This window comes from Cucumis melo, chromosome 7, assembly GCF_025177605.1.
Source record: "Cucumis melo cultivar AY chromosome 7, USDA_Cmelo_AY_1.0, whole genome shotgun sequence".
Classification (NCBI taxonomy): Eukaryota; Viridiplantae; Streptophyta; class Magnoliopsida; order Cucurbitales; family Cucurbitaceae; genus Cucumis; species Cucumis melo.
This window is the reverse complement of record NC_066863.1, coordinates 6,744,690-6,767,184: the sequence shown is the minus strand read 5'-3', so window position 1 is coordinate 6,767,184 and position 22,495 is coordinate 6,744,690. Positions and strand designations below refer to the sequence as shown.

At 41.1% G+C, this 22,495-nt stretch overlaps 2 protein-coding genes across 3 annotated transcripts; both read left to right on the top strand.

Annotated features, from left to right (window-relative positions):
• The first annotated feature begins 1,215 nt into the window (after positions 1-1,215).
• On the top strand, positions 1,216-14,692 carry LOC127150313 (uncharacterized). Its single transcript, XM_051087729.1, has 2 exons — positions 1,216-4,253; positions 14,602-14,692. The coding sequence occupies exons 1-2, from the start codon at positions 1,762-1,764 to the stop codon at positions 14,690-14,692; spliced, it is 2,583 nt and encodes an 860-aa protein (XP_050943686.1). The 5' UTR covers positions 1,216-1,761.
• On the top strand, positions 14,273-22,439 carry LOC103487645 (translation initiation factor IF-2, chloroplastic). 2 transcript variants are annotated; one of them, XM_008446048.3, is made up of 13 exons: positions 14,273-14,465; positions 14,602-16,268; positions 16,684-16,716; positions 17,046-17,159; positions 17,389-17,538; positions 17,708-17,806; positions 17,889-17,951; positions 18,731-18,886; positions 19,062-19,127; positions 19,502-19,738; positions 20,429-20,704; positions 21,160-21,348; positions 21,910-22,439. In XM_008446048.3, exons 2-13 carry the CDS (start codon positions 14,739-14,741, stop codon positions 22,069-22,071), a joined length of 3,075 nt encoding a protein of 1,024 aa, XP_008444270.2. In that variant the 5' UTR covers positions 14,273-14,465; positions 14,602-14,738; the 3' UTR covers positions 22,072-22,439. The 2 variants fall into 2 exon arrangements, with proteins under 2 accessions (XP_008444270.2, XP_008444271.2); XM_008446049.3 differs by having other exon boundaries at positions 14,338-14,508.
• The last annotated feature ends 56 nt before the right edge of the window (positions 22,440-22,495 follow it).

Sequence of the window (22,495 nt, the reverse complement as noted above, 5' to 3'; positions counted from 1 at the left end):
TCGCGCGCCTCCAGCCGCCGAACCCGAACCCGGAACCGCCCCGCGCCCGCTCGCCCGAACCCGAAACCGAACCCGCGCCCGTGCCCACACGTGCCTAGCTCTCCCCGCGTGCAAGCCGCGCCGCGCCGCCTGCACTGCAAGCCGAGCCGCGCCTCCTTGCTGACGCGAGCCGAGCCGCATCCCCTCCCTGTTGCAAGCCGAGCCGCCCGCGTAGCTTCCTGTACCGAGCCGAGCCGGTCCTGTCTTCTTCCAGCCGAGCCGCCAGGACTAAATTGGCTCCATCCACCTAAATTTTGGTAATCCATTTAATTATTGTGGTTTTTCCGGTAAGACTCCATGCTCGGACGTTAGTTAAATTAAATTGGGTCTAAATTCAATTATTTTTCTCAAGGGACGTCTTGGACCAGGAAATTACTGTAGCGCGGGATTTCTTCAGTAGGGGCTCGAGCACTGCAACCTCCTTCTAGGGTAAGTTAAATTCAATTGAGTCTCGAACCGTTGGTCGTTGGCGACCTATTTACGAATTTTGACTTATTAAACAGTTAGGACTTCGTCGCTTGGAAAACGTACTGCCTCGCGGTTAGGACTCGACAAGTAGATCTCCAGGTAAGAGATTCTACTACTAGTTTCATGTTTGAAGTATGAGACTGCGTATGCCCTATGTTGCATATTGAGAATTTGACAGTATGATGCCTGAAATAAATGTTAGTATGATGCAAATGACGATATAGTTGTGCTATAGCCTGTTGTGCGTGGCAAGATTTATTATGGTTACGACGAATGTCGGGACGGAGAGTGTAGAAATGATTTATGTGACATGTTATATGCTGATGCCATGTGTATGTATACTGCAATTAGGGTACCTGTTAGCTTGATTCTGTTAGAGTCGTACCTGCATGGGTGTCCTTCGGGATCACCACCTATTGAGGACTGTGTGGTCCGACGGGACGCCAGTCTAGCATGATATAGACATGACTCGAGTGACTCGACGGGGTCCTCGCATCCCGACTGTCCTAGGTGTCCCCCGGGCACCGAAGACCAGAGTTACGTTCCTACGGGAGCGCATGATTGCACGTGTTCGGGAACGTGCCAGAGATTGGGTACCAGTTATCAGGACTCTAACAGGAAGTTAACAGGCACCTAGTGGGACTAGTAGTGGGTCCCTTACTGAGTATCTTTATACTCATTCTCTCCATTTCATGTTTTCAGGTAGAGGACGAGGCAAGGGCAAGGGCAAGCTGGCGAGCGACCCGAAGTGAGACCGAGGAGGGCCATAGGGACTACCGCTTCCGCTTATTTCTTATTTCAGATTTTAGCATTTGAGTTTGAGTACTTTTTATTTTTCACTATCTTTTATGTAGATAGGGCCCGAGTAGGATTTCAGAACGTTTTTACATTTTTGCATGACTACCTTGTTTATGTTTTTATAAATGAATTTCTTGAACCGTATGCTTTTAATAAAATTTTTAGACTTAAACCACTTGTTCTATATTTAGTAATGACTTCGATTCAGCATAAGGAGTTGGGTCGTTACAGTTGGTATCAGAGCACAGTGTTTTAGGTTCTGTAGACTGACCTACGATGTAAGTCATTTTTGTTTGGTTTTACTTCACCCTATGGCTATACGGTCCTTCGGCACTCGCCAGGTATGTCTAAAGCCTTGCTAATGTTAAGATTACAATTTTGCCTGAATAGTCTAAGACCTAGATATAGGGTGTTAAGTTCTTGTGGTGAAAAGTTTGTTGGTGAATTTTAGGGAGAATGCCGCCACGTAGAGGTACACGCCGAGGAGGTGGTAGGGGAGGCAGAGGAGCCGGTCGTGGCCAGCCGGAGGCGCCACCTGTTGCACCGGCAGTCGACCCAAACGCACCGGTCACCCAGGCGGATCTCGCCGCAATGGAGCAGCGTTATCAGGACATGCTGCAAGCTGCTTTGGCGCCTTTCCTTGCCGCCCAGCAGAACCAGGCCGCCCCTGTTCAGGCCGAGGCCGCCCCTGCTCAGGCCCAGGCCGCCCCTGTTCAGGCTCAGGCCGTCGCTCCTCCAGCCCCTGAGGAAGCTCAACCAGTACCAGTTCAACTGTCGGCCGAGGCGAAACACTTACGGGATTTCAGGAAGTATAATCCCAAGACCTTTGACGGATCCATGGACAACCCCACAAAGGCCCAAATGTGGTTGACGTCCATAGAGACCATTTTCCGGTACATGAAGTGCCCAGAAGACCAGAAGGTGCAGTGTGCAGTCTTCTTCTTGGAGGACAGGGGCACCGCCTGGTGGGAGACCGCGGAGAGAATGCTAGGGGGCGATGTAAGCAAAATAACATGGGAGCAGTTCAAGGAGAACTTCTATGCTAAGTTTTTCTCCGCCAATGTGAAGCACGCCAAGCTGCAAGAGTTCCTAAACTTGGAGCAAGGCGACATGACGGTGGAGCAGTACGACGCCGAGTTCGATATGCTGTCCCGCTTTGCTCCCGATATGGTAAGAGATGAGGCTGCCAGGACGGAGAAATTTGTTAGAGGACTCAGGCTAGACCTTCAGGGCATTGTCAGAGCCCTCCGCCCAGCCACGCATGCTGATGCACTACGTATAGCACTGGATTTGAGCCTGCCTGAGAGAGCCGATGCGTCTAAGGCTGCCGGCAGAGGGTCAGCCTTGGGACAGAAGAGAAAGGTTGAGACGCAGCCTGACGTAGCACCGCAGCGAACACTGAGGTCAGGAGGTGTCTTCCAGAGACACCGACGGGAGCTTGCAGCAGCCGGGAGGACTCTGAGAGAGCTACCCGCTTGTACTACCTGCGGGAGAGTCCACGGAGGTCGTTGCTTGGCTGGAAGTGGAGTCTGCTTTAGGTGCAGACAGCCGGGGCACACTGCTGATATGTGTCCTCGGAAACCCTTTGAGACGACACCGCCCCAGCCTTCTGCGGCCCAGCAGGGGAGAGTTTTCGCCACTACCCGGCAGGAGGCCGAGCGAGCTGGCACTGTGGTGACAGGTACGCTCCCAATTTTGGGGCACTATGCTTTTGTGCTATTTGACTCTGGGTCATCCCACTCGTTTATATCCTCCGTTTTCGTTCAGCATGTGGGTTTAGAGGTAGAGCCTTTGGGTAGTGTTTTGTCGGTTTCTACTCCATCTGGGGAGGTCCTGTTATCCAAAGAACAAATAAAGGCATGTCGGGTAGAGATAGCGAATCGTATGTTAGACGTGACCTTGCTAGTGTTAGACATGCAGGATTTTGATGTGATACTAGGCATGGATTGGCTATCAGCCAACCATGCAAATATAGACTGTTATGGCAAGGAAGTTGTCTTCAACCCTCCCTCCGAGGCTAGCTTCAAATTCAGGGGGGCAGGCATGGTATGTATACCCAAGGTCATCTCAGCCATGAAGGCTAGTAAACTACTCAGCCAGGGTACTTGGGGTATTTTGGCAAGCGTAGTGGATGTGAGAGAGCCGGAAGTTTCCCTATCTTCCGAACCAGTGGTAAGAGAGTACCCCGATGTTTTTCCAGACGAACTTCCAGGACTTCCGCCTCCCAGAGAAGTAGACTTCGCTATCGAGTTAGAGCCGGGCACTGCCCCAATCTCGAGGGCCCCTTACAGAATGGCTCCAGCCGAACTAAAGGAGTTGAAGGTCCAGTTACAGGAGTTGCTGGACAAAGGCTTCATCCGGCCCAGTGTGTCGCCTTGGGGAGCCCCAGTATTGTTCGTGAAGAAGAAGGATGGGTCAATGCGCCTTTGTATTGACTACCGAGAGCTGAACAAGGTGACAGTCAAAAACCGCTACCCCTTGCCCAGGATTGATGACCTGTTCGATCAGTTGCAGGGAGCCACCGTCTTCTCCAAGATCGACCTGCGATCAGGCTATCACCAGTTGAGGATTAGGGACGGTGACATCCCCAAGACGGCCTTTCGATCGAGGTACGGACATTACGAATTCGTTGTGATGTCTTTCGGCTTGACTAACGCTCCTGCAGTATTCATGGATCTGATGAACAGGGTGTTTAAGGAGTTTCTAGACTCGTTCGTCATAGTCTTCATTGACGACATCCTCATTTACTCAAAAACTGAGGCTGAGCACGAGGAGCACTTACACCAAGTTTTGGAGACCCTTCGAGCCAACAAGTTGTATGCCAAGTTCTCCAAGTGTGAATTCTGGTTAAGGAAGGTGACGTTTCTTGGCCACGTGGTTTCCAGTGAGGGAGTTTCAGTAGATCCCGCAAAGATTGAAGCGGTGACCAACTGGACCCGACCGTCCACGGTTAGTGAAATTCGAAGTTTTCTGGGCTTGGCAGGTTACTACAGGAGGTTCGTGGAAGACTTCTCACGTATAGCCAGCCCGTTGACCCAGTTGACCAAGAAGGGAACCCCTTTTGTCTGGAGCCCAGCTTGCGAGAGGAGCTTTCAGGAGCTCAAACAGAAGCTAGTGACTGCACCGGTCCTGACAGTGCCCGATGGTTCGGGAAACTTTGTAATCTATAGTGACGCCTCCAAGAAGGGACTAGGTTGTGTCCTGATGCAGCAGGGTAAGGTAGTTGCTTATGCCTCCCGCCAGTTGAAGATCCATGAGCAGAACTACCCTACCCATGACTTGGAGTTGGCAGCTGTAGTCTTTGCACTGAAGATATGGAGGCACTATCTGTACGGTGAGAAGATTCAGATTTACACCGATCATAAGAGCCTGAAGTACTTCTTCACCCAGAAGGAGTTGAACATGAGGCAGAGGAGGTGGCTTGAGTTGGTGAAAGACTACGACTGCGAGATCCTATACCACCCAGGTAAAGCGAATGTAGTGGCTGATGCGCTAAGTAGGAAAGTTGCACATTCAGCAGCGCTAATCACCAAGCAGACCCCCTTACTCAGGGACTTTGAGAGGGCAGAGATTGCAGTCTCAGTAGGTGAGGTTACCGCACAGTTGGCTCAGTTGACAGTTCAGCCAACCTTGAGGCAAAAGATCATTGCTGCTCAGCTGAATGACCCTTACTTGGCAGAGAAGCGTCGTGTGGTAGAGACAGAGCAAGGTGAAGACTTCTCCATATCCTCTGACGATGGCCTTATGTTTGAAGGACGCCTCTGTGTGCCGGAAGACAGCGCAGTTAAGACGGAGCTTTTGACTGAGGCTCACAGTTCCCCGTTTACCATGCACCCTGGGAGTACGAAGATGTACCAGGACTTAAGGAGTGTCTATTGGTGGAGGGGCATGAAGAGGGATGTGGCAGACTTTGTCAGTAGATGCTTGGTGTGCCAGCAGGTGAAGGCACCTAGGCAGCATCCAGCAGGGTTGTTGCAACCCTTGAGTGTGCCAGGGTGGAAGTGGGAGAGTGTGTCGATGGATTTTATTACGGGACTGCCCAAGACCCTAAGGGGCTACACGGTGATCTGGGTCGTGGTCGACAGACTCACGAAGTCGGTCCATTTCGTGCCAGGGAAATCCACTTACACTGCCAGTAAGTGGGGGCAGCTATATATGACAGAGATTGTGAGACTACATGGAGTACCCGTATCCATCATTTCAGACAGAGACGCCCGTTTCACATCGAAGTTCTGGAAAGGACTTCAACTTGCATTAGGTACAAGGTTGGACTTCAGCACGGCATTCCACCCTCAGACTGATGGTCAGACAGAGAGATTGAACCAGATTTTAGAAGACATGCTGCGAGCCTGCGTACTAGAATTTTCAGGAAGTTGGGACTCCCATCTGCATCTGATGGAGTTTGCCTATAACAACAGCTACCAGGCTACTATCGGTATGGCACCGTTCGAGGCTCTGTATGGCAAGTGCTGTAGATCCCCTGTCTGCTGGGGCGAGGTTGGAGAGCAGAGGATGCTAGGCCCCGAGTTAGTGCAGACGACCAACGCAGCCATACAGAAGATCCGAGCTCGTATGCTGACAGCCCAGAGCAGACAGAAGAGTTACGCTGATGTACGACGTAAGGACCTCGAGTTTAAAGTGGGAGATATGGTCTTTCTGAAGGTAGTGCCTATGAAGGGTGTTCTGAGGTTCGCGAAGAAGGGGAAGCTGAGCCCACGCTTCGTAGGGCCGTTCGAGATATTGGAGCGGATTGGCCCCGTGGCTTACCGCTTGGCGCTACCCCCATCGTTTGCTGCAGTGCACGACGTATTCCATATCTCCATGCTGAGGAAATATGTCGCAGACCCAACACATGTGGTGGACTTCGAGCCACTGCAGGTTAGCGAGAATCTGAGCTACGAGGAGCAGCCTGTCGAGGTCCTGGCAAGGGAGGTCAAGAAGCTTCGCAGTCGAGAAATCCCACTGGTCAAAATCCTTTGGCAAAACCATGGAGTGGAAGAGGCAACGTGGGAGAAAGAAGAGGACATGAGAGCCCAGCACCCCGAGCTGTTCGAGGATTAGAACTTTCGAGGACGAAAGTTTTTTTTTAGGAGGGAAGATTGTAACGCCCAACATTTTTCGGTTTCCTTTGTTATTTTGGACCACTAATAATATTAATATTAAGTGTGGTTATGGGAATTTTAAACTTCTTGGAAGAACCTTGTCTTTTTAATTCTCGAGTAATTAAGGTTGAAAATCTTCATTTGGTTTATGATAATAAGTATTTTTTGGAAATAATTGGGGAAGTTTTATAAAACTAAGGTTGGTTGGTTAAGGGAGAAATGTGGGGACCAGTTGGGGGTTAATTGGTAAGTTCCAAAAGATTTGGAGATATGGTAGGTGGTTATTTCTAATTAATTAAAGGAATTGGAAAAAGAAAAAAAAAGATAAATTCTCTCTTTAAAGCAGCCTCGGGACGCGCATAAGAAAATCAAAAAAAAAAAAAAAAAAAAAAAGAAAAGAAGAAAGAAAGCATTTAAGCCGCCGCCGCCGCCGAAACCCTAGCCGCCTACCCACGCCACACGCCCAGCCGCGCCGGAGACATCAAACCAAGTCAAGCCACCGCACGCCGAGGATCAGCTACGCACGCCAGTCGTGTTTGCAGCCGGAACCAGCCGCGCCGCGTCGATCCGAGGAAGGGCAGTCAGCCGCGTCGCGACGCCCCGATCCAACGCTGAGGAGCCGCAGCCGATTCCTCAGCCAAGCCGTGTCCGCAACGCCGTCGTTCACACGCCCAGCCACGCCGCGCCGCTTAGATCCGACGCAGCGCAGCCGGAACGTTCGCCAGCCAGCCGTCGCGCCGACTGAAATCCAGCAGCTAAGCCTCGCGCGCCTCCAGCCGCCGAACCCGAACCCGGAACCGCCCCGCGCCCCGCTCGCCCGAACCCGAAACCGAACCCGCGCCCGTGCCCACACGTGCCTAGCTCTCCCCGCGTGCAAGCCGCGCCGCGCCGCCTGCACTGCAAGCCGAGCCGCGCCTCCTTGCTGACGCGAGCCGAGCCGCATCCCCTCCCTGTTGCAAGCCGAGCCGCCCGCGTAGCTTCCTGTACCGAGCCGAGCCGGTCCTGTCTTCTTCCAGCCGAGCCGCCAGGACTAAATTGGCTCCATCCACCTAAATTTTGGTAATCCATTTAATTATTGTGGTTTTTCCGGTAAGACTCCATGCTCGGACGTTAGTTAAATTAAATTGGGTCTAAATTCAATTATTTTTCTCAAGGGACGTCTTGGACCAGGAAATTACTGTAGCGCGGGATTTCTTCAGTAGGGGCTCGAGCACTGCAACCTCCTTCTAGGGTAAGTTAAATTCAATTGAGTCTCGAACCGTTGGTCGTTGGCGACCTATTTACGAATTTTGACTTATTAAACAGTTAGGACTTCGTCGCTTGGAAAACGTACTGCCTCGCGGTTAGGACTCGACAAGTAGATCTCCAGGTAAGAGATTCTACTACTAGTTTCATGTTTGAAGTATGAGACTGCGTATGCCCTATGTTGCATATTGAGAATTTGACAGTATGATGCCTGAAATAAATGTTAGTATGATGCAAATGACGATATAGTTGTGCTATAGCCTGTTGTGCGTGGCAAGATTTATTATGGTTACGACGAATGTCGGGACGGAGAGTGTAGAAATGATTTATGTGACATGTTATATGCTGATGCCATGTGTATGTATACTGCAATTAGGGTACCTGTTAGCTTGATTCTGTTAGAGTCGTACCTGCATGGGTGTCCTTCGGGATCACCACCTATTGAGGACTGTGTGGTCCGACGGGACGCCAGTCTAGCATGATATAGACATGACTCGAGTGACTCGACGGGGTCCTCGCATCCCGACTGTCCTAGGTGTCCCCCGGGCACCGAAGACCAGAGTTACGTTCCTACGGGAGCGCATGATTGCACGTGTTCGGGAACGTGCCAGAGATTGGGTACCAGTTATCAGGACTCTAACAGGAAGTTAACAGGCACCTAGTGGGACTAGTAGTGGGTCCCTTACTGAGTATCTTTATACTCATTCTCTCCATTTCATGTTTTCAGGTAGAGGACGAGGCAAGGGCAAGGGCAAGCTGGCGAGCGACCCGAAGTGAGACCGAGGAGGGCCATAGGGACTACCGCTTCCGCTTATTTCTTATTTCAGATTTTAGCATTTGAGTTTGAGTACTTTTTATTTTTCACTATCTTTTATGTAGATAGGGCCCGAGTAGGATTTCAGAACGTTTTTACATTTTTGCATGACTACCTTGTTTATGTTTTTATAAATGAATTTCTTGAACCGTATGCTTTTAATAAAATTTTTAGACTTAAACCACTTGTTCTATATTTAGTAATGACTTCGATTCAGCATAAGGAGTTGGGTCGTTACAAAAAAGATAATTTGTATTTTAGATAAAAGATATTTATTTAGGGAGAAAAAGGAATATAAAAATATAATTATTTATAAAAAGATATTTATTTTTTAGAAAGATAAATAATAATTAATTATTGTGGAAGATAATTAATTATTTTGAAGAAAGATAAATAGTAATTAATTATTGAGGAAGATAATAAATTATTTTGAAGAAAATAAATAATAATTAATTATTGTGGAAGATAACTAATTATTTTGAAGAAATATAAATAATAATTAATTATTGTGGAAGATAATTAATTATTTTGGAGAAAGATAAATAATTATTGTTGGAATTTATGTCCTAAAACTCGTAGTTTGTAGTTTAAAACTATATTTTACTCAATAAAGTGGTTATTAAAGACTTATTAGTGAAAATAGAATATTATAATCTTAAAACCAATAAACTAAGGTCCAGAGATTATGTAGTGTAGACTTGAACTTTATATAGAGACTTAAATTTGGATCAAGTTCAAGTATATAACCCAGACGGTCTATAGTGAATGAAGAAGGTTGGACACCTTATTCTGGAATCGCTATGGATGCAACTCACTTTGTAGTTAGTACAAACGAAGTGATCTTAAATCGTTCACGTAGACACATGGAAGTGAGGGCATCCTATGTAAAGAGTTTACATAAGACTGGAACCATGAAATAGTCACTTTTAAGTTACAACACGGTTGACTATATAAATTGTTTATTTCAATTATGATGACCTAGGTAACTTAATCTTAATCTTGAGCTAACTATGAACTTCTGTTCAACCGGTATTATCCTTAGATCTGCATAGGTGAGGACAGCTCAATGATGCCGGCCCAATAAGCCTATCATTTCAGGGGTAAGACCGGATGGATGGCTAGAAACATAAGGTGTAAGATGGAATCCACACCTACCCGCTTTAGGGTTAGTAGATAGGTTGTTCTCTTAAGGACTGAATCCAAGTCTTGAATAAGGAATCCAACCCTCTCATTGGCCCGAGAGAGACTCGGTTTATAAGTTGGACCTTAAACTAAATGTTTAATAGTGGGTCAGTGGGACTTAAGGAATAAGATGTAGTCTCGAGAGTTAAACGGTATTCTAATCTAGTCGAGGTTACGAAACCTGTGAAGGATTAACTTACTGATCATGGTTATATCAAATGGACATAAATATATATATGGTGAGGGGAGTGCAGCTACGAGACGTTAGTGGAATGACTCGTTAGTTAACGAATGTTGATTAGCTTGGTCTAAAAGGGTTTAGCCAGTTAATCTCGGATCGTTGGAGCTCATGATCTATAGGTCCATTAGGTTCCCCTGCTAGCTCATATGGAATTAATTTAGAACAACTTGTTGAAATAATTTGCATTGTTAGAAGTAAGTAGAGAGAGAAAAATCGACGAATATACATGATATAGTCGTTGGTTATAGAGTTTTATAATTTAAATGTGATTTAAATATTAAAAATGTAAATATGAATTCATATTTGGAAGCTCATAATTGATGGAAAAGATCAAAGTTGTAAAAAGTAAAAGTGTTGACTTTTGACTTTGAAAGTCAAACTTTGACCGACTTTATATTCAAATATAATTTGAATTTCAGAAAAATGAATGCGGATTCATGCTCGGAAGGTCGAATTTAGTCAAGACGGACAAAATGGTAAAAAGTCAAAAAGTTGACTTTTGACTTTAAAAAGTCAAAGTTTGACTTTGATGGTCAAATGACCATTTTACCCATTGACCAAAGTTTGTTAGATAATCCCACTAACTCTTAGTGAGTTATGTGGAAGCATATGGTGATGACACCAAACCCACTAAGAGATAATGGAGTGGTGATTAATTCCACTAATTATTAGTGGAATGCTAGTTGTTGAGTTTTAATAAACAAATTACATACAATTTTGTAGGGGTGTAATTGGGTCGGGTTTTCTTCAAAATCGATTCAACCCGACCCGACCGGTCGGGTCTTTTTTTTTTTTTTTCCTCCTCCTCCTCCTCCTTATTGATGAAGCATAAAATAAAATAAATATGGGTATAATTTACATGAATGAAAAATTTATTTAGAAACCACTTCAATGAAAATAAATATGGGTCCAACATTATACACCAAAATAAACAATTAGCTCCTTGAAACAATTAGACACATAACTTTGTCCTAAACAAAGTTTATGGGCAAAATGCTTATTGAAGTCCACTTATTGATGAAGCATCTTTATCTCTTTTAGAAGAAGAAAAATAGAAGCACCCAATAAAGTGAAGGAATATCGAATTAAATATATAAATTCTCACAGTTCACACTAAAAATGAAAATGGAAACCATGAGAATAAATAATCAAAGGCAACGATAATGGTGACAACACAAGCTTGTCCATCTCCCAAATGATAATCAAAAGCTAAATAAAGTATAGTTAGTTCTTTAATTTATACCTAGGAGAGAAAAACATATATCTGCACTTGGATAAAAAGTAAAAATTGCACATAAAGTATATTACTTAAAAATGGAAAACAGAAAACAAAGGAAAATAAACTAAGAATCTTCTGAGGACACACATAGCGGGATTAAAGAGTTGATAGTAGAGAAGCTACTGGCCCTTCAAATCCTTACGCAAACAACAGAGTTTACAATTGTGAAGGTATGAATTAATGAACATCTTCACGAGACCACCTTGTTCGTATAACTCAAAGTGCTTCCATCACTGAGCTTCAAGACTTTAAAAAAACAAGATTCGATATTTAACAAGTTAACAATTTTAAAAAAATGTAAATAAAGATTTGAGAGTAGGGATTTAAACCATAGAGTCATTATTCAAATTCTCAAATGCAGCTTCCATTTCCTTTCCTATGTTTATAAATTCTAGATCAAAATGACAAAAAGTTAGCTTATATGGGATAATTGAAAATTTTAAATGCGTACTTCAAAAAGAATATTACCTTCATCAATTTCTTCAGCCCCGTCAATTTCTTCAGTCATGTCATCCAAAGGTTTAGACTGAATCCAATTCTGAGCACAAATGAGTGCCTCTGCAGTTTGAGGAGTTAGAACTTCAAAAAGAATCTAACACCCGTCCTCCATTGCTAAAGGCGGATTCAGAAGGCACAGTTGATATAGGAATATTGTAGATGTCCCTAGCTACTTGGCTAATGATCTTAAATCGAGAGGAATTCACCTTCCACCAAGTTAGCAAATCTAAATATTCATCGCCCATACAATCTATACAAGTCTCATCCAGATAACGAGTCACATCTGTTTTAGCATCATCTAGACATGTTTTGTTAATTTGTTTAAATCTATCATGAACAGTAGCACGTGCCTTATAAGATCCACTAGATGAGATAGAAGGTATTTCATTTTGACTTTGAAAGCCAAATCCTTCGATAGGTGTACATGATTGTGTTTGTGAATATTTTCCTTTTGACATTCTCATATAATAGTCATCACACAATCGACGAAATGCTTCTTCAACCTTATTCGTCCATATTTTTGCACAATCTTCCTCCAAAAATTCATTAAAACAATAATTCACATAAGCTAGCTTGTACGGTCAAGAACTACAGAAACATACAATATGCAAATTTCATATAAAACTTCTCATTACCGAATGAGAAGAATATGAGGTTTTCTCTAAAAAACACCTAAATGATTCACTCCCGATCTCTCTCTAAAAATTCTCTTTGCATAACCGAGTCCCACAACTTTGTTCTTGGTCCTGAGCATAGTAGATCAGCTTGGTGGTTGTCCTTGTTCGTGATATTTAGGCAAAGAAACGTTGGATTAAAGAAGAAGTTCAGAACTACAAAGGTAAGAACATCGTTTACCTTTTGGCTTTTTGTTTAAGTCCATCGCATAGTAGAGGCTTGTTAACTTCTAAATCGTTTAAATGCATATAGAGTAAAACATGATCCTTTAAATTCCGCTGCTGCATGTCTTTAGTGCTTTGTTGTTTTTCCCATCAACACGATCATGTAGGTAGTATTGACACAATGTGTAGCTTTTTCTAACGATGGAAAAAATGCTTCAAATTTAAATAATCGTGTTGATTATGATAAGCGATCATTTATATCAAATCTAAACGATCGTGTAGTTCTTTTTGAACAATAGGAAAATGGGTTTAAATCTAAACGATCGTGTTGACAATGCTAAATAATCGTGTTGACTATGATAAGTGATCGTTTAAATCATATCCACACGATTCTATAGTTCTTTGTAAATGATGGAAAAATAACTTTAAATCTAAACGATCGTGTTGACTATGATAAGCGATCATTTAAATCATATCCACACGATTATATAGTTCTTTTTAAACGATGTGAAAAGGACTTCAAATTTAAATAATTGTGTTGACAATATGCTAAACAGTTGTGTTGATCATGTCGACTAAGTAAGCAATCGTTTACATCATATCAAAGTGATATTTAAACGATCTTGATATTCTATAATACGAGTAAGAATAAAGAAATATAAGATGAAGAAAGAAAGAAAAATAAGATGAATAAAAATAGAATAAGGAAAATCTAAAAGAGAAACTGAATAAATCTAGAAAAGAAGATGAATAAATAACAAAGAAGAAGAAGAAAGAAAAGTGACGAATCGTTCGAAATATCAATGACAAATATGAAATTTATGAAAATATTTTACCAGCTTCATAGGCTTTTCGTTTTTGAAAAAACATACCGAGAACAAATGTGACAAATTATGTTATTTATTTATCATTTGTGAGTTCAACATTGAGACTAAAGGTGGATAGAAATTTTAACTATACTGAAAATAAATCAACAAACATTAAAAAAAATTAGTACCAAAGTGTCACCGGATGTGAAGATATATAATATTATCGATAACCATGATAATTTAAAATGCTAGACGTTTGTTTGATCATAAAATATGTATTTTTTTTTATGATTTGTTCCAAATATCTATAAGATAAACAAATACATCGACGTTCTTTCAAGATAAAGTGGTTAATGTTTTATACTTGGATTGTAGTCATGGTTTATATCATAAAAAACAATCAAATTTTAAAGATGGTGTTGTCAACGCGAGTATAAATTAAATTTCGTAGTATCAACTTCGAAATAAAAATTTCGATTTTAAGGATTTTGAACTGACGACTCAATCATAGCGTAGTTTATTCGAAACAACTTAGTTTTAAAGACAAATGAAAAGTAAGCTTAAGCTAATGTCATAACACATCATCGCAGTAAGGATGTCTCTCTCATCGTGTAATAATCAAAGCTCTATTGCAGTATTCATTTCAGTTGTAATTTTTCAAAAAACAAAGGTCGCTCAAATCAGTGATTAAAATGAAAACCACGGTAGGGCTTTGACTATTTTGGGATGGATGAAATGTTTCTAACTTGAGAAAGAAGTGATGAAGTGCACTATAACCTAAACAAAATGTTAGTTTAGAATATTTTAGGATTGAATCATGGAGTCATATGAACAATATGGTAAAAAAATTAATTTAGATCAAGACATTTACCATGTGTGACAATGGGAAATCGAAAAATACGAGAACCTTATCTCAAACGTTAATCGATAGGCTGGGAAAAAGCCACACACATTCAAAGCACTATCTCGCTAAAGCCCACCACCAAATTTCTACCGTCTTCCCCTTCACAACCATATGTTTTCAAAACATTCCTCATCCACTCCAACCTCTTAAACTCTCTTTCACTCACCACTCTCTTCTTCTGGTCTCTACAACTCTTCTAATTCCAACTCAAAGACGCTCTTCAATGTCAAGTGGCATGCTCCAACAGGTAGCTCATTCCCACTGCTGATTACCCATTTTCTCGTTGTTAGGTTTTACCCTTTTCATTTGCTTCCATCAGTTTTTTTATTGTTTTATTATATACTTCTGTAATGACTTGTGGGAATTCCGTTTTGTTGGGTCAGATTGAATTCTGGGTTTGAGAACAATCAAGATACTTGCAATTGTGCTGGACCGTTTGAGGAGAGAATTGGATACAGGGCAATTTTTGTTTGATGGGTTTGTTTGGAGTCATTGATTGATTAGGTGAGGCAAGTGCCTCATGCTAATTTTAGTTGGGAATATGCAAGGAACAGGAACAATGGCGTCTGTGGCTTCCCTGTTCAATTTGGCAGGTGTTGGAGTGGTAGGATCATCAGAGAAGCCTCGTTCACAATTTCGTGGAGTTTGTTTATCGAGAAGAGGTTTTAAAGGAAGTAATAGATGGTATTATGTATCATTTCCTCTTTGTAAATATTCAGCAACAACAACAACTGATTTTGTTGCCGACCAAGGCAATGCCATCTCTGTTGATTCTAATTCTTATAGAAGAAGTAAAGAAGACGATAACACAGATTTTCTTCTCAAGCCAGCCCCAAAGCCAGTATTGAAAGCTGCAGAGTCTAAGCCCCTTGTAGGTTTGAATAAAGTAACATGGGAATCTCCGAAGACTAATGGGAATTCCAGCAGTAACAGCAAATTGTTGGATAATGAAGAGGAAAGGAGCAAGGTGATTGAGTCTCTTGGAGAGGTACTGGAAAAGGCTGAAAAGCTAGAGACTCCGAAGTTGGGTAATAGGAAACCAGGAAGAGGTGTAGATACGCCAACAACATCAAGCTCGGGCTCTAATTCGAAGCCAGTAAACTCAATGGCGAATAGAAAATATAAAACTTTAAAAAGTGTTTGGCGAAAGGGAGACACGGTTGCATCGGTGCAGAAGACTGTAGCAGAGCCATCCAAGCCTAAAGGCGAAGTTGAAGCTAAACCAAGGGGAGCTAGCAGGGTAGAGCCTCAATCACGCGCTGCTTTTCGATCCCCTCAACCACCTGTTAAACCACAACCAAAATTACAAGAAAAGCCTTTGGCTGCAACCCCACCTATATTAAAGAAACCAGTTGTCTTGAAGGATGTAGGGGCAGCAACAGTGACAGCAGATGACGAAACTAATACAGCAGCAAAGACCAAAGAGAGAAAGCCAATTCTGATTGACAAATATGCTTCAAAGAAACCTGTAGTTGATCCTTTTATTTCTGAAGCCGTATTGGCACCAACAAAACCTGCAAAAGTCCCTCCTCCTGGAAAGTTCAAGGATGATTACCGCAAGAAGAGTGTTGCATCAGGAGGTCCACGAAGGAGAATGGTTGGTGATGATAAAGATGATGTTGAAATCCCTGATGATGTTTCCATTCCTAGTGTGAGTACAGCACGAAAAGGAAGGAAATGGAGCAAGGCAAGTCGGAAGGCAGCAAGAATCCAGGCTTCCAAAGATGCTGCCCCTGTGAAAGTTGAAATTCTAGAAGTTGAAGAAAGTGGTATGTTACTTGAGGAATTGGCATATAGTTTGGCCATCAGTGAAGGTGAAATCCTTGGGTATTTATATTCTAAGGGGATTAAGCCTGATGGTGTGCAAACTTTAGATAAAGATATTGTGAAGATGATATGCAAAGAGTATGATGTGGAGACCATAGACGTTGATCCGGTTAAAGTTGAAGAGTTGGCTAAAAAGAGTGATATTTTTGATGAAGAAGATCTGGATAAACTTCAAAGCAGGCCTCCAGTCATCACCATTATGGGACATGTTGACCATGGCAAGGTATCATGATGGTTTCTTTCTCCCTTTAGTCTTGATGGGTTTTAACTTTCCATTCTAAAATTTAAAAACTAAGGCTCCCGTTTGGTAACCATTTTGTTTTTGGTTTTCCAAAATTAAGTCTATTTCCTCCTTAGTTCTTACTATGCCTTGCATCTAGTTGAATTCTTCGCCAAATTTAAAAAACAAAAACAAGGTTTTAAAAGCTACTATTTTAAGTTTTCAAAAATTTTTAGTGTTAAATTTTTCGTAAAATAGTAGATAACAAATGAAGAAATTTGGAAGTGTAAGTAGTGTCTACGGATTTAATTTTCAAAACAAAAACTACCAACGAGGTCTAAGCTTTGACATTTTTTCTTCTTTTATTATATTTTTTATTTTAAATCTAATGAATCTTATTTTTCTCCTCTCTTGACAGACTACACTTTTGGACTACATCCGCAGGAGCAAGGTAATTGTCCTAGCGAAATATTCTTTCTTGATGCTTTCCCATTCTGGAATAGACTTATGAAGTCCTAAAGAATTAGTTATTGAGTAGAGTTGGTCCCTATTTTTCTTATTTTTCTCTTGTTGTCAAGTGATCAGCCATCTTCTTTCTTATTAGTCGTGGATAGTAACTTGTTGGGAGGTTTTGGGGGTAGGGAACGAGGATGACTACACTAAGAAAATTATCAATGTAAAGAATATATTAGCTAAATTCGTGACTTTTTCAATCTTTTGCTAATGAATTTGGTACTTTAGTTATGTCACCTCTAAAGTTCAAGTGCTACTCCTCCATAGGTAGCTGCATCAGAAGCTGGTGGGATTACTCAAGGAATTGGTGCTTATAGGGTGTTGGTTCCACTTGATGGCAAGTTGCAGCCGTGTGTGTTCCTTGATACTCCAGGGCATGAGGTATGTACTTGCACAATCCATACTTTACCAGTGTAATGTCTTTCTGAAGTGTGGCATTTCTGTTCTATTTTGTATTTTCTGCCTTTGTTATGTATTCGCTGTCATTAGATGAAATTTTAGGCAACTTGTTATGGGTTGCATTTTTTTGTGGCGTAATTTTCTCGGACAGGAACTTTGATATGTACATACCATCCCCATGTTAGATGATGTATAATGTCCATTCCTGTAGGCGTTTGGAGCCATGAGAGCTCGTGGTGCTCGGGTAACAGACATTGCCATCATTGTGGTGGCTGCTGATGATGGAATCCGGCCTCAGACAAACGAGGCTATAGCTCATGCCAAAGCAGCTGGAGTACCGATAGTGATTGCGATAAATAAGGCATGTCAACAGTAAAAACATCTCTTCTAATATCTCCACTCTACAATTGTATAGAAATGTTTATAGCCAAGAAAAAAAGGGTCCTGGTATAAGCATGTTGTATGCCCTAGCAAAAGCTTAGAAGTGAATTTTTTTTGACTGATTTCTTGTTTTCTCCATATTTTTCCAGATTGACAAAGATGGTGCTAATGCAGATAGAGTGATGCAAGAGCTTTCCTCTATTGGTTTAATGCCAGAAGACTGGGGCGGTGACATCCCTATGGTGCAGGTAAATATATCTCAAACAGATTTCTTTGCATATCTCAATGGTCTTATCTATTTGCAAATTTACCCTTAACATTTTCCAACAGATTAGTGCTCTTAAAGGGTTGAATGTGGATGATTTATTGGAAACAGTAATGCTTCTTGCTGAGGTAAGTGAAATGTTATTATTTATATGACTTTGGAGTTAGTATTTTAACATCTTGAAACAATCCGAATGTGATTGCTCTGGCTGTTCTCATCATGATTGATATCATGATATTTATAGGAAAGTTTAATTTCTTCCCAATTTCTCATAGACATGCTTTTCTGTGGTCATCTTTGTAGTATCATGCAGGTGTGATTAGTATAGATACAGGGTACAAAAATATGCTTGCATTTGTTTTTTTAACTTAAACTATGGGAATGATGTTAATTTTTTGCTTCATTTGGGAACATTTGTCATGCGGTTTTTTTCGGACAAGAATTTGTTGTGCGTTGTCTTGACTGACAATTTTGGTAATTACTGAGTTAACAGCTAAGAATTCAAATTTATGTCATTTTATGACTAGCAATTTTATGTTATTTTAGGTTTTTATTTTTCATGCAATATTGCCCCAATGAGTGGCAACATAAGATGAGAATTTGATATCATATTGTGCCTTGCTGATTGTATGGGGCCTAATAATAATTTGACAAGCTGATGATAAATTAAATTCCATTATCACTATGGCCGGGTACATTTTTTCTAGTTGAAGGCGCTATACTTTTTGCCCAGCCTTTGGTAGCTTACAGCTTCAATTCACCTCACCTCACCTCATCGTTTGATTAATTTTCTCGCAGCATTTGGAAAGGATGTGTTTAAATATATGTTTAGATTAATTTCCTGCTGTTTTTTTCCCTGCTCTCATAAACTTTTCCCCGTATGTTGTCTAATTTTGTCAATTTTCAGTTGCAAGAATTGAAGGCTAATCCCGATAGAAGTGCGAAAGGGACTGTCATTGAGGCAGGTCTTGACAAATCAAAAGGACCATTTGCTACATTTATTGTACAGAATGGAACCCTGAAAAGGGGAGACGTTGTAGTATGTGGAGAGGCCTTTGGGAAGGTAGGTGATTTCGAATTTTGAAATTCAAAACTGCTTTTTGTTTATACATTTTTTTTATTATGTGGCACAAAATTTTAAAGCGAATGCACATTCATTTAGTTATGTTTTTTGTTTTTTTGTTGTGATCGTCAATGTCAACCATTTCTGAGGAGTTAGTATGGCTATACCTATGTAGGTTAGAGCTTTATTTGATGACAGCGGGAAACGAGTTGACGAAGCTGGACCTTCTTTACCAGTACAGGTTTGTGGATTGTTACTGCTTGCTTTTCTATTTTCATTTTTTTTCCAATTTAGTGACTTCATGGAAATAAGTAAAAGAAGCTTACTTACCTCCATCTCTCAGGGAAGTACCATTCATTTTTCTCCTTTTCCCGGAAATAACAAGTTGATCTTTCCCACATTTACATTGACATAAAAACATTATGGTTGCATATATTTTGATTTGATTTATAACTGCAGGAATAATGGGTAGGAATTTAATTGTGGTTTTTGTTTATGTTAAACCATATTTAAGCCGCCATAAAGAGTATTAATCTATATATATTCCTTTATAAGAACTTCCTATTGAGCTAACAATCTAATTCAGTGGGTTCCTGGTATTCAATCTGTCTGCAGGTCATTGGGTTAAACATTGTGCCAATTGCCGGTGATGTATTTGAGGTTGTTGATTCCCTTGATACTGCTCGTGAAAAGGCAGAGTTACGTGCTGAGGCCTTGCGGTCGCAGCGAATATCGGATAAGGCTGGAGATGGGAAGGTTACCCTTTCTTCTTTAGCTTCAGCAGTTTCATCAGGAAAGCAGTCTGGGTTAGACTTACACCAACTGAACATAATTATGAAGGTCGATGTTCAGGTACATTGAGGATTCTTATACTCGTAATTATTTTCTGGTTTCTAGATTAATCTGTATTTAGTTTAAACATTTTTCTCTTGTTGGTTAAAATTAGCTCTATCTTGATGAATGAGCCTTTTGGATCTCTAGACTAAATGAGCTCTATCTTGATGAATGAGCCTTTTGGGTCTCTTGACTATCATTGGTAGAAAAGCTATTATGACTATGGAGTATGTTAGTTTAAGAACTTGATTAGTATTAGTGTAAACTGTTGTATAATTGCTTTCACAGCAATAGTTTCTGTGTTATTCAGAGATCAAAAGTTGTCAACATTAAGTTTTAAAACAATGTTCAATTTATAGACTACGGTGATGCATATCAAGGTTTCTGGAAATGCTTTGAAGGTGTCATAAAAACTAATATCAGAATATGAAGTTGTAAAAAACAAAAGAGCCAAATATGTCCACTGACAGGATATGTGCTTTCAGTTTGTTTCATGGCGTCTTTAATCTTGGGATCCTTGAGTTTCATTCAAGAGTAGTTAAAGCTGCTGTTGTAAGAATAATGCTAAAACTTCAGTTTTCTTGCACTTGTGGTATTTTATTCTGTTAGTTTGAAAGCATTGAATATCATAAGTATAATGAATCAGATTGAAGCTTTATTTATTTATTTATTTATTGTATTTATTTGTGTATTACTGATAATGTCCAGGGATCAATTGAGGCTATTAGACAAGCCCTTCAGGTGCTCCCGCAAGAAAATGTCTCTTTGAAGTTTCTTTTACAAGCAACTGGCGATGTGAGCTCCAGTGATATTGATCTTGCAGTTGCAAGCAAAGCCATAGTTTTAGGGTTTAATGTTAAAGCATCAGGTTCAGTCAAGAGTTATGCAGAAAATAAAGGTGTCGAGATCAGGCTGTATAGAGTTATCTATGAGCTTATTGATGATGTTCGGAATGCAATGGAAGGACTCCTAGAACCTGTAGAGGTCAGTACTTGAAAGTCTTGCATTTCCGAGCTTTATCGACATAATATCCTAGTTTGTGAAGCGATTTTCATTTTGTTTGTTATTTACAAGAGAGATTCATCCTCGGATCTGCCTTAATCCTTAAGATCTGCGACTTGGTTTGCTGCATCTTAAGGCCATTGCACGTTCACTTCAAAGCCATTTTCCATATTTGATGTTTAATGTGATTATTTGACAATGTATTTGTTTATCATTAGAAAAAATACATGAAAGCTCCTGAAATTGTCTTTTAACTTGCATACTCTTCCTGTCAGTCCATGTGATTACAGCACACTTATATTGTTTCGACTTATATCGACTCACTCTGTCCATTGTGTAATAAATGATGTCCTCTGATTTTTCTTTTTGGTCTTAGTTTCTTTCTAATTTCAATGGCTAAAGATGTATAGCTGAAAATTTTCATTTGTCTTTAATAGGAAAAAGTACCAATAGGGTCAGCAGAAGTCCGTGCAGTATTCAGTAGTGGCAGTGGTCTTGTTGCTGGATGCATGGTAGTAGAAGGAAAACTGGTAAAGGGCTGTGGCATTCGGGTTCTGCGAAAGGGTAAAACGGCATATACTGGCCAACTTGATTCACTGCGTCGGGTTAAAGAAATCGTGAAAGAGGTATGTAATAATCCGTGCACAAGTTTTTCTCAAATTGAGGGAGAGAAGGTTGTAAGAATTCCATCCCCGATCCAGTTATAAAGAACTCTCTGACTAAAAAAACTGAGAAGTGCAGCAAAAATGTTCAGATGAACTGCACCATATAAAAATTTATTTTTGTATCTCAGCAACACTACCCAGTTTACCCTTCAAAAATCGTACTTCACTTGGGCCAAGCTCTACTGCAGTCATTGATGTTTTATGTTTACCCATACATGATGTGATTATATCACCCAATGATGGTTAAAAGTCTAGTGTCATTAGGTTGAATGGTTTTCTTTTCCTTTTCTCATACTGTTTTTGGCTCGGATATTGACCTCTGAGCTAACTACCAACCGATCGCTGCTAAGTCATCACCATAACGCCTCATGTCAACTGCTTGTTTGACGTGCTGGGTTTTATTCAGAAAGATGTTTGTTATGAAATTGATTTATATTAGGTGTTTAAAGTGCAAGTTCATCTGATATTCCGCACTATGTTTTACCCCCACGAAGTTCACAAAGAGAATGCTCTTTTCTGCAGGTAAACGCTGGCTTAGAATGTGGAGTTGGAATGGAGGACTACGATGATTGGGAGGTGGGGGATGTACTAGAGGCATTCGATACAGTTCAAAAGAAGCGGACACTAGAAGAGGCCTCGGCTTCAATGGCAACTGCGTTGGAGAAAGCTGGAATTGACTTGTAAAGAACCCCAGTAAATTGCCAGACCAACCTAGACCATATAGCCTCTTTTGATAATGAAATGACAGTGCCTTCTGCAATGCTTTGGCTGCCATTTTTTGTCCAGCCAATGTTCAACGATTCTGAGGGCCTGTCATTGTTTTGTGAATCACTTGAGGAGCAGGGTAGCACCGAGAAACTGCGATTTTAACTACCAGCTGGTTGGGCTGTAAATAGTCAATACGTGTATTAGATCTCCGATTCTTGTTGTAAAGAGGAAAACTGTTCTTTGATTCTGAATGCTTGAGTGTTCAAACAGAGAACACTGCATGATAATGGAAGAAATTTCAACAAATTTTTAATGATGCTCTAAATTTGCATCATTTTACTCCAGGTTGAATTTGTAACCTTGAATGATTGCCATATTCACTCAAACACATTCTAACGGT

Coding starts and splice junctions, on each gene's coding strand:
- LOC127150313 (XM_051087729.1), top strand. CDS start 1,762: ATGCCGCCACGTAGAGGTACACGCCGAGGAGGTGGTAGGGGAGGCAGA. Junction 4,254..14,601: donor AACTGGACCCGACCGTCCAC/GGTTAGTGAAAT, acceptor TTGTTGGGTCAG/ATTGAATTCTGGGTTTGAGA.
- LOC103487645 (XM_008446048.3), top strand. CDS start 14,739: ATGCTAATTTTAGTTGGGAATATGCAAGGAACAGGAACAATGGCGTCT. Junction 18,887..19,061: donor GTGGAGAGGCCTTTGGGAAG/GTAGGTGATTTC, acceptor ATACCTATGTAG/GTTAGAGCTTTATTTGATGA. Junction 19,739..20,428: donor TTATGAAGGTCGATGTTCAG/GTACATTGAGGA, acceptor GATAATGTCCAG/GGATCAATTGAGGCTATTAG.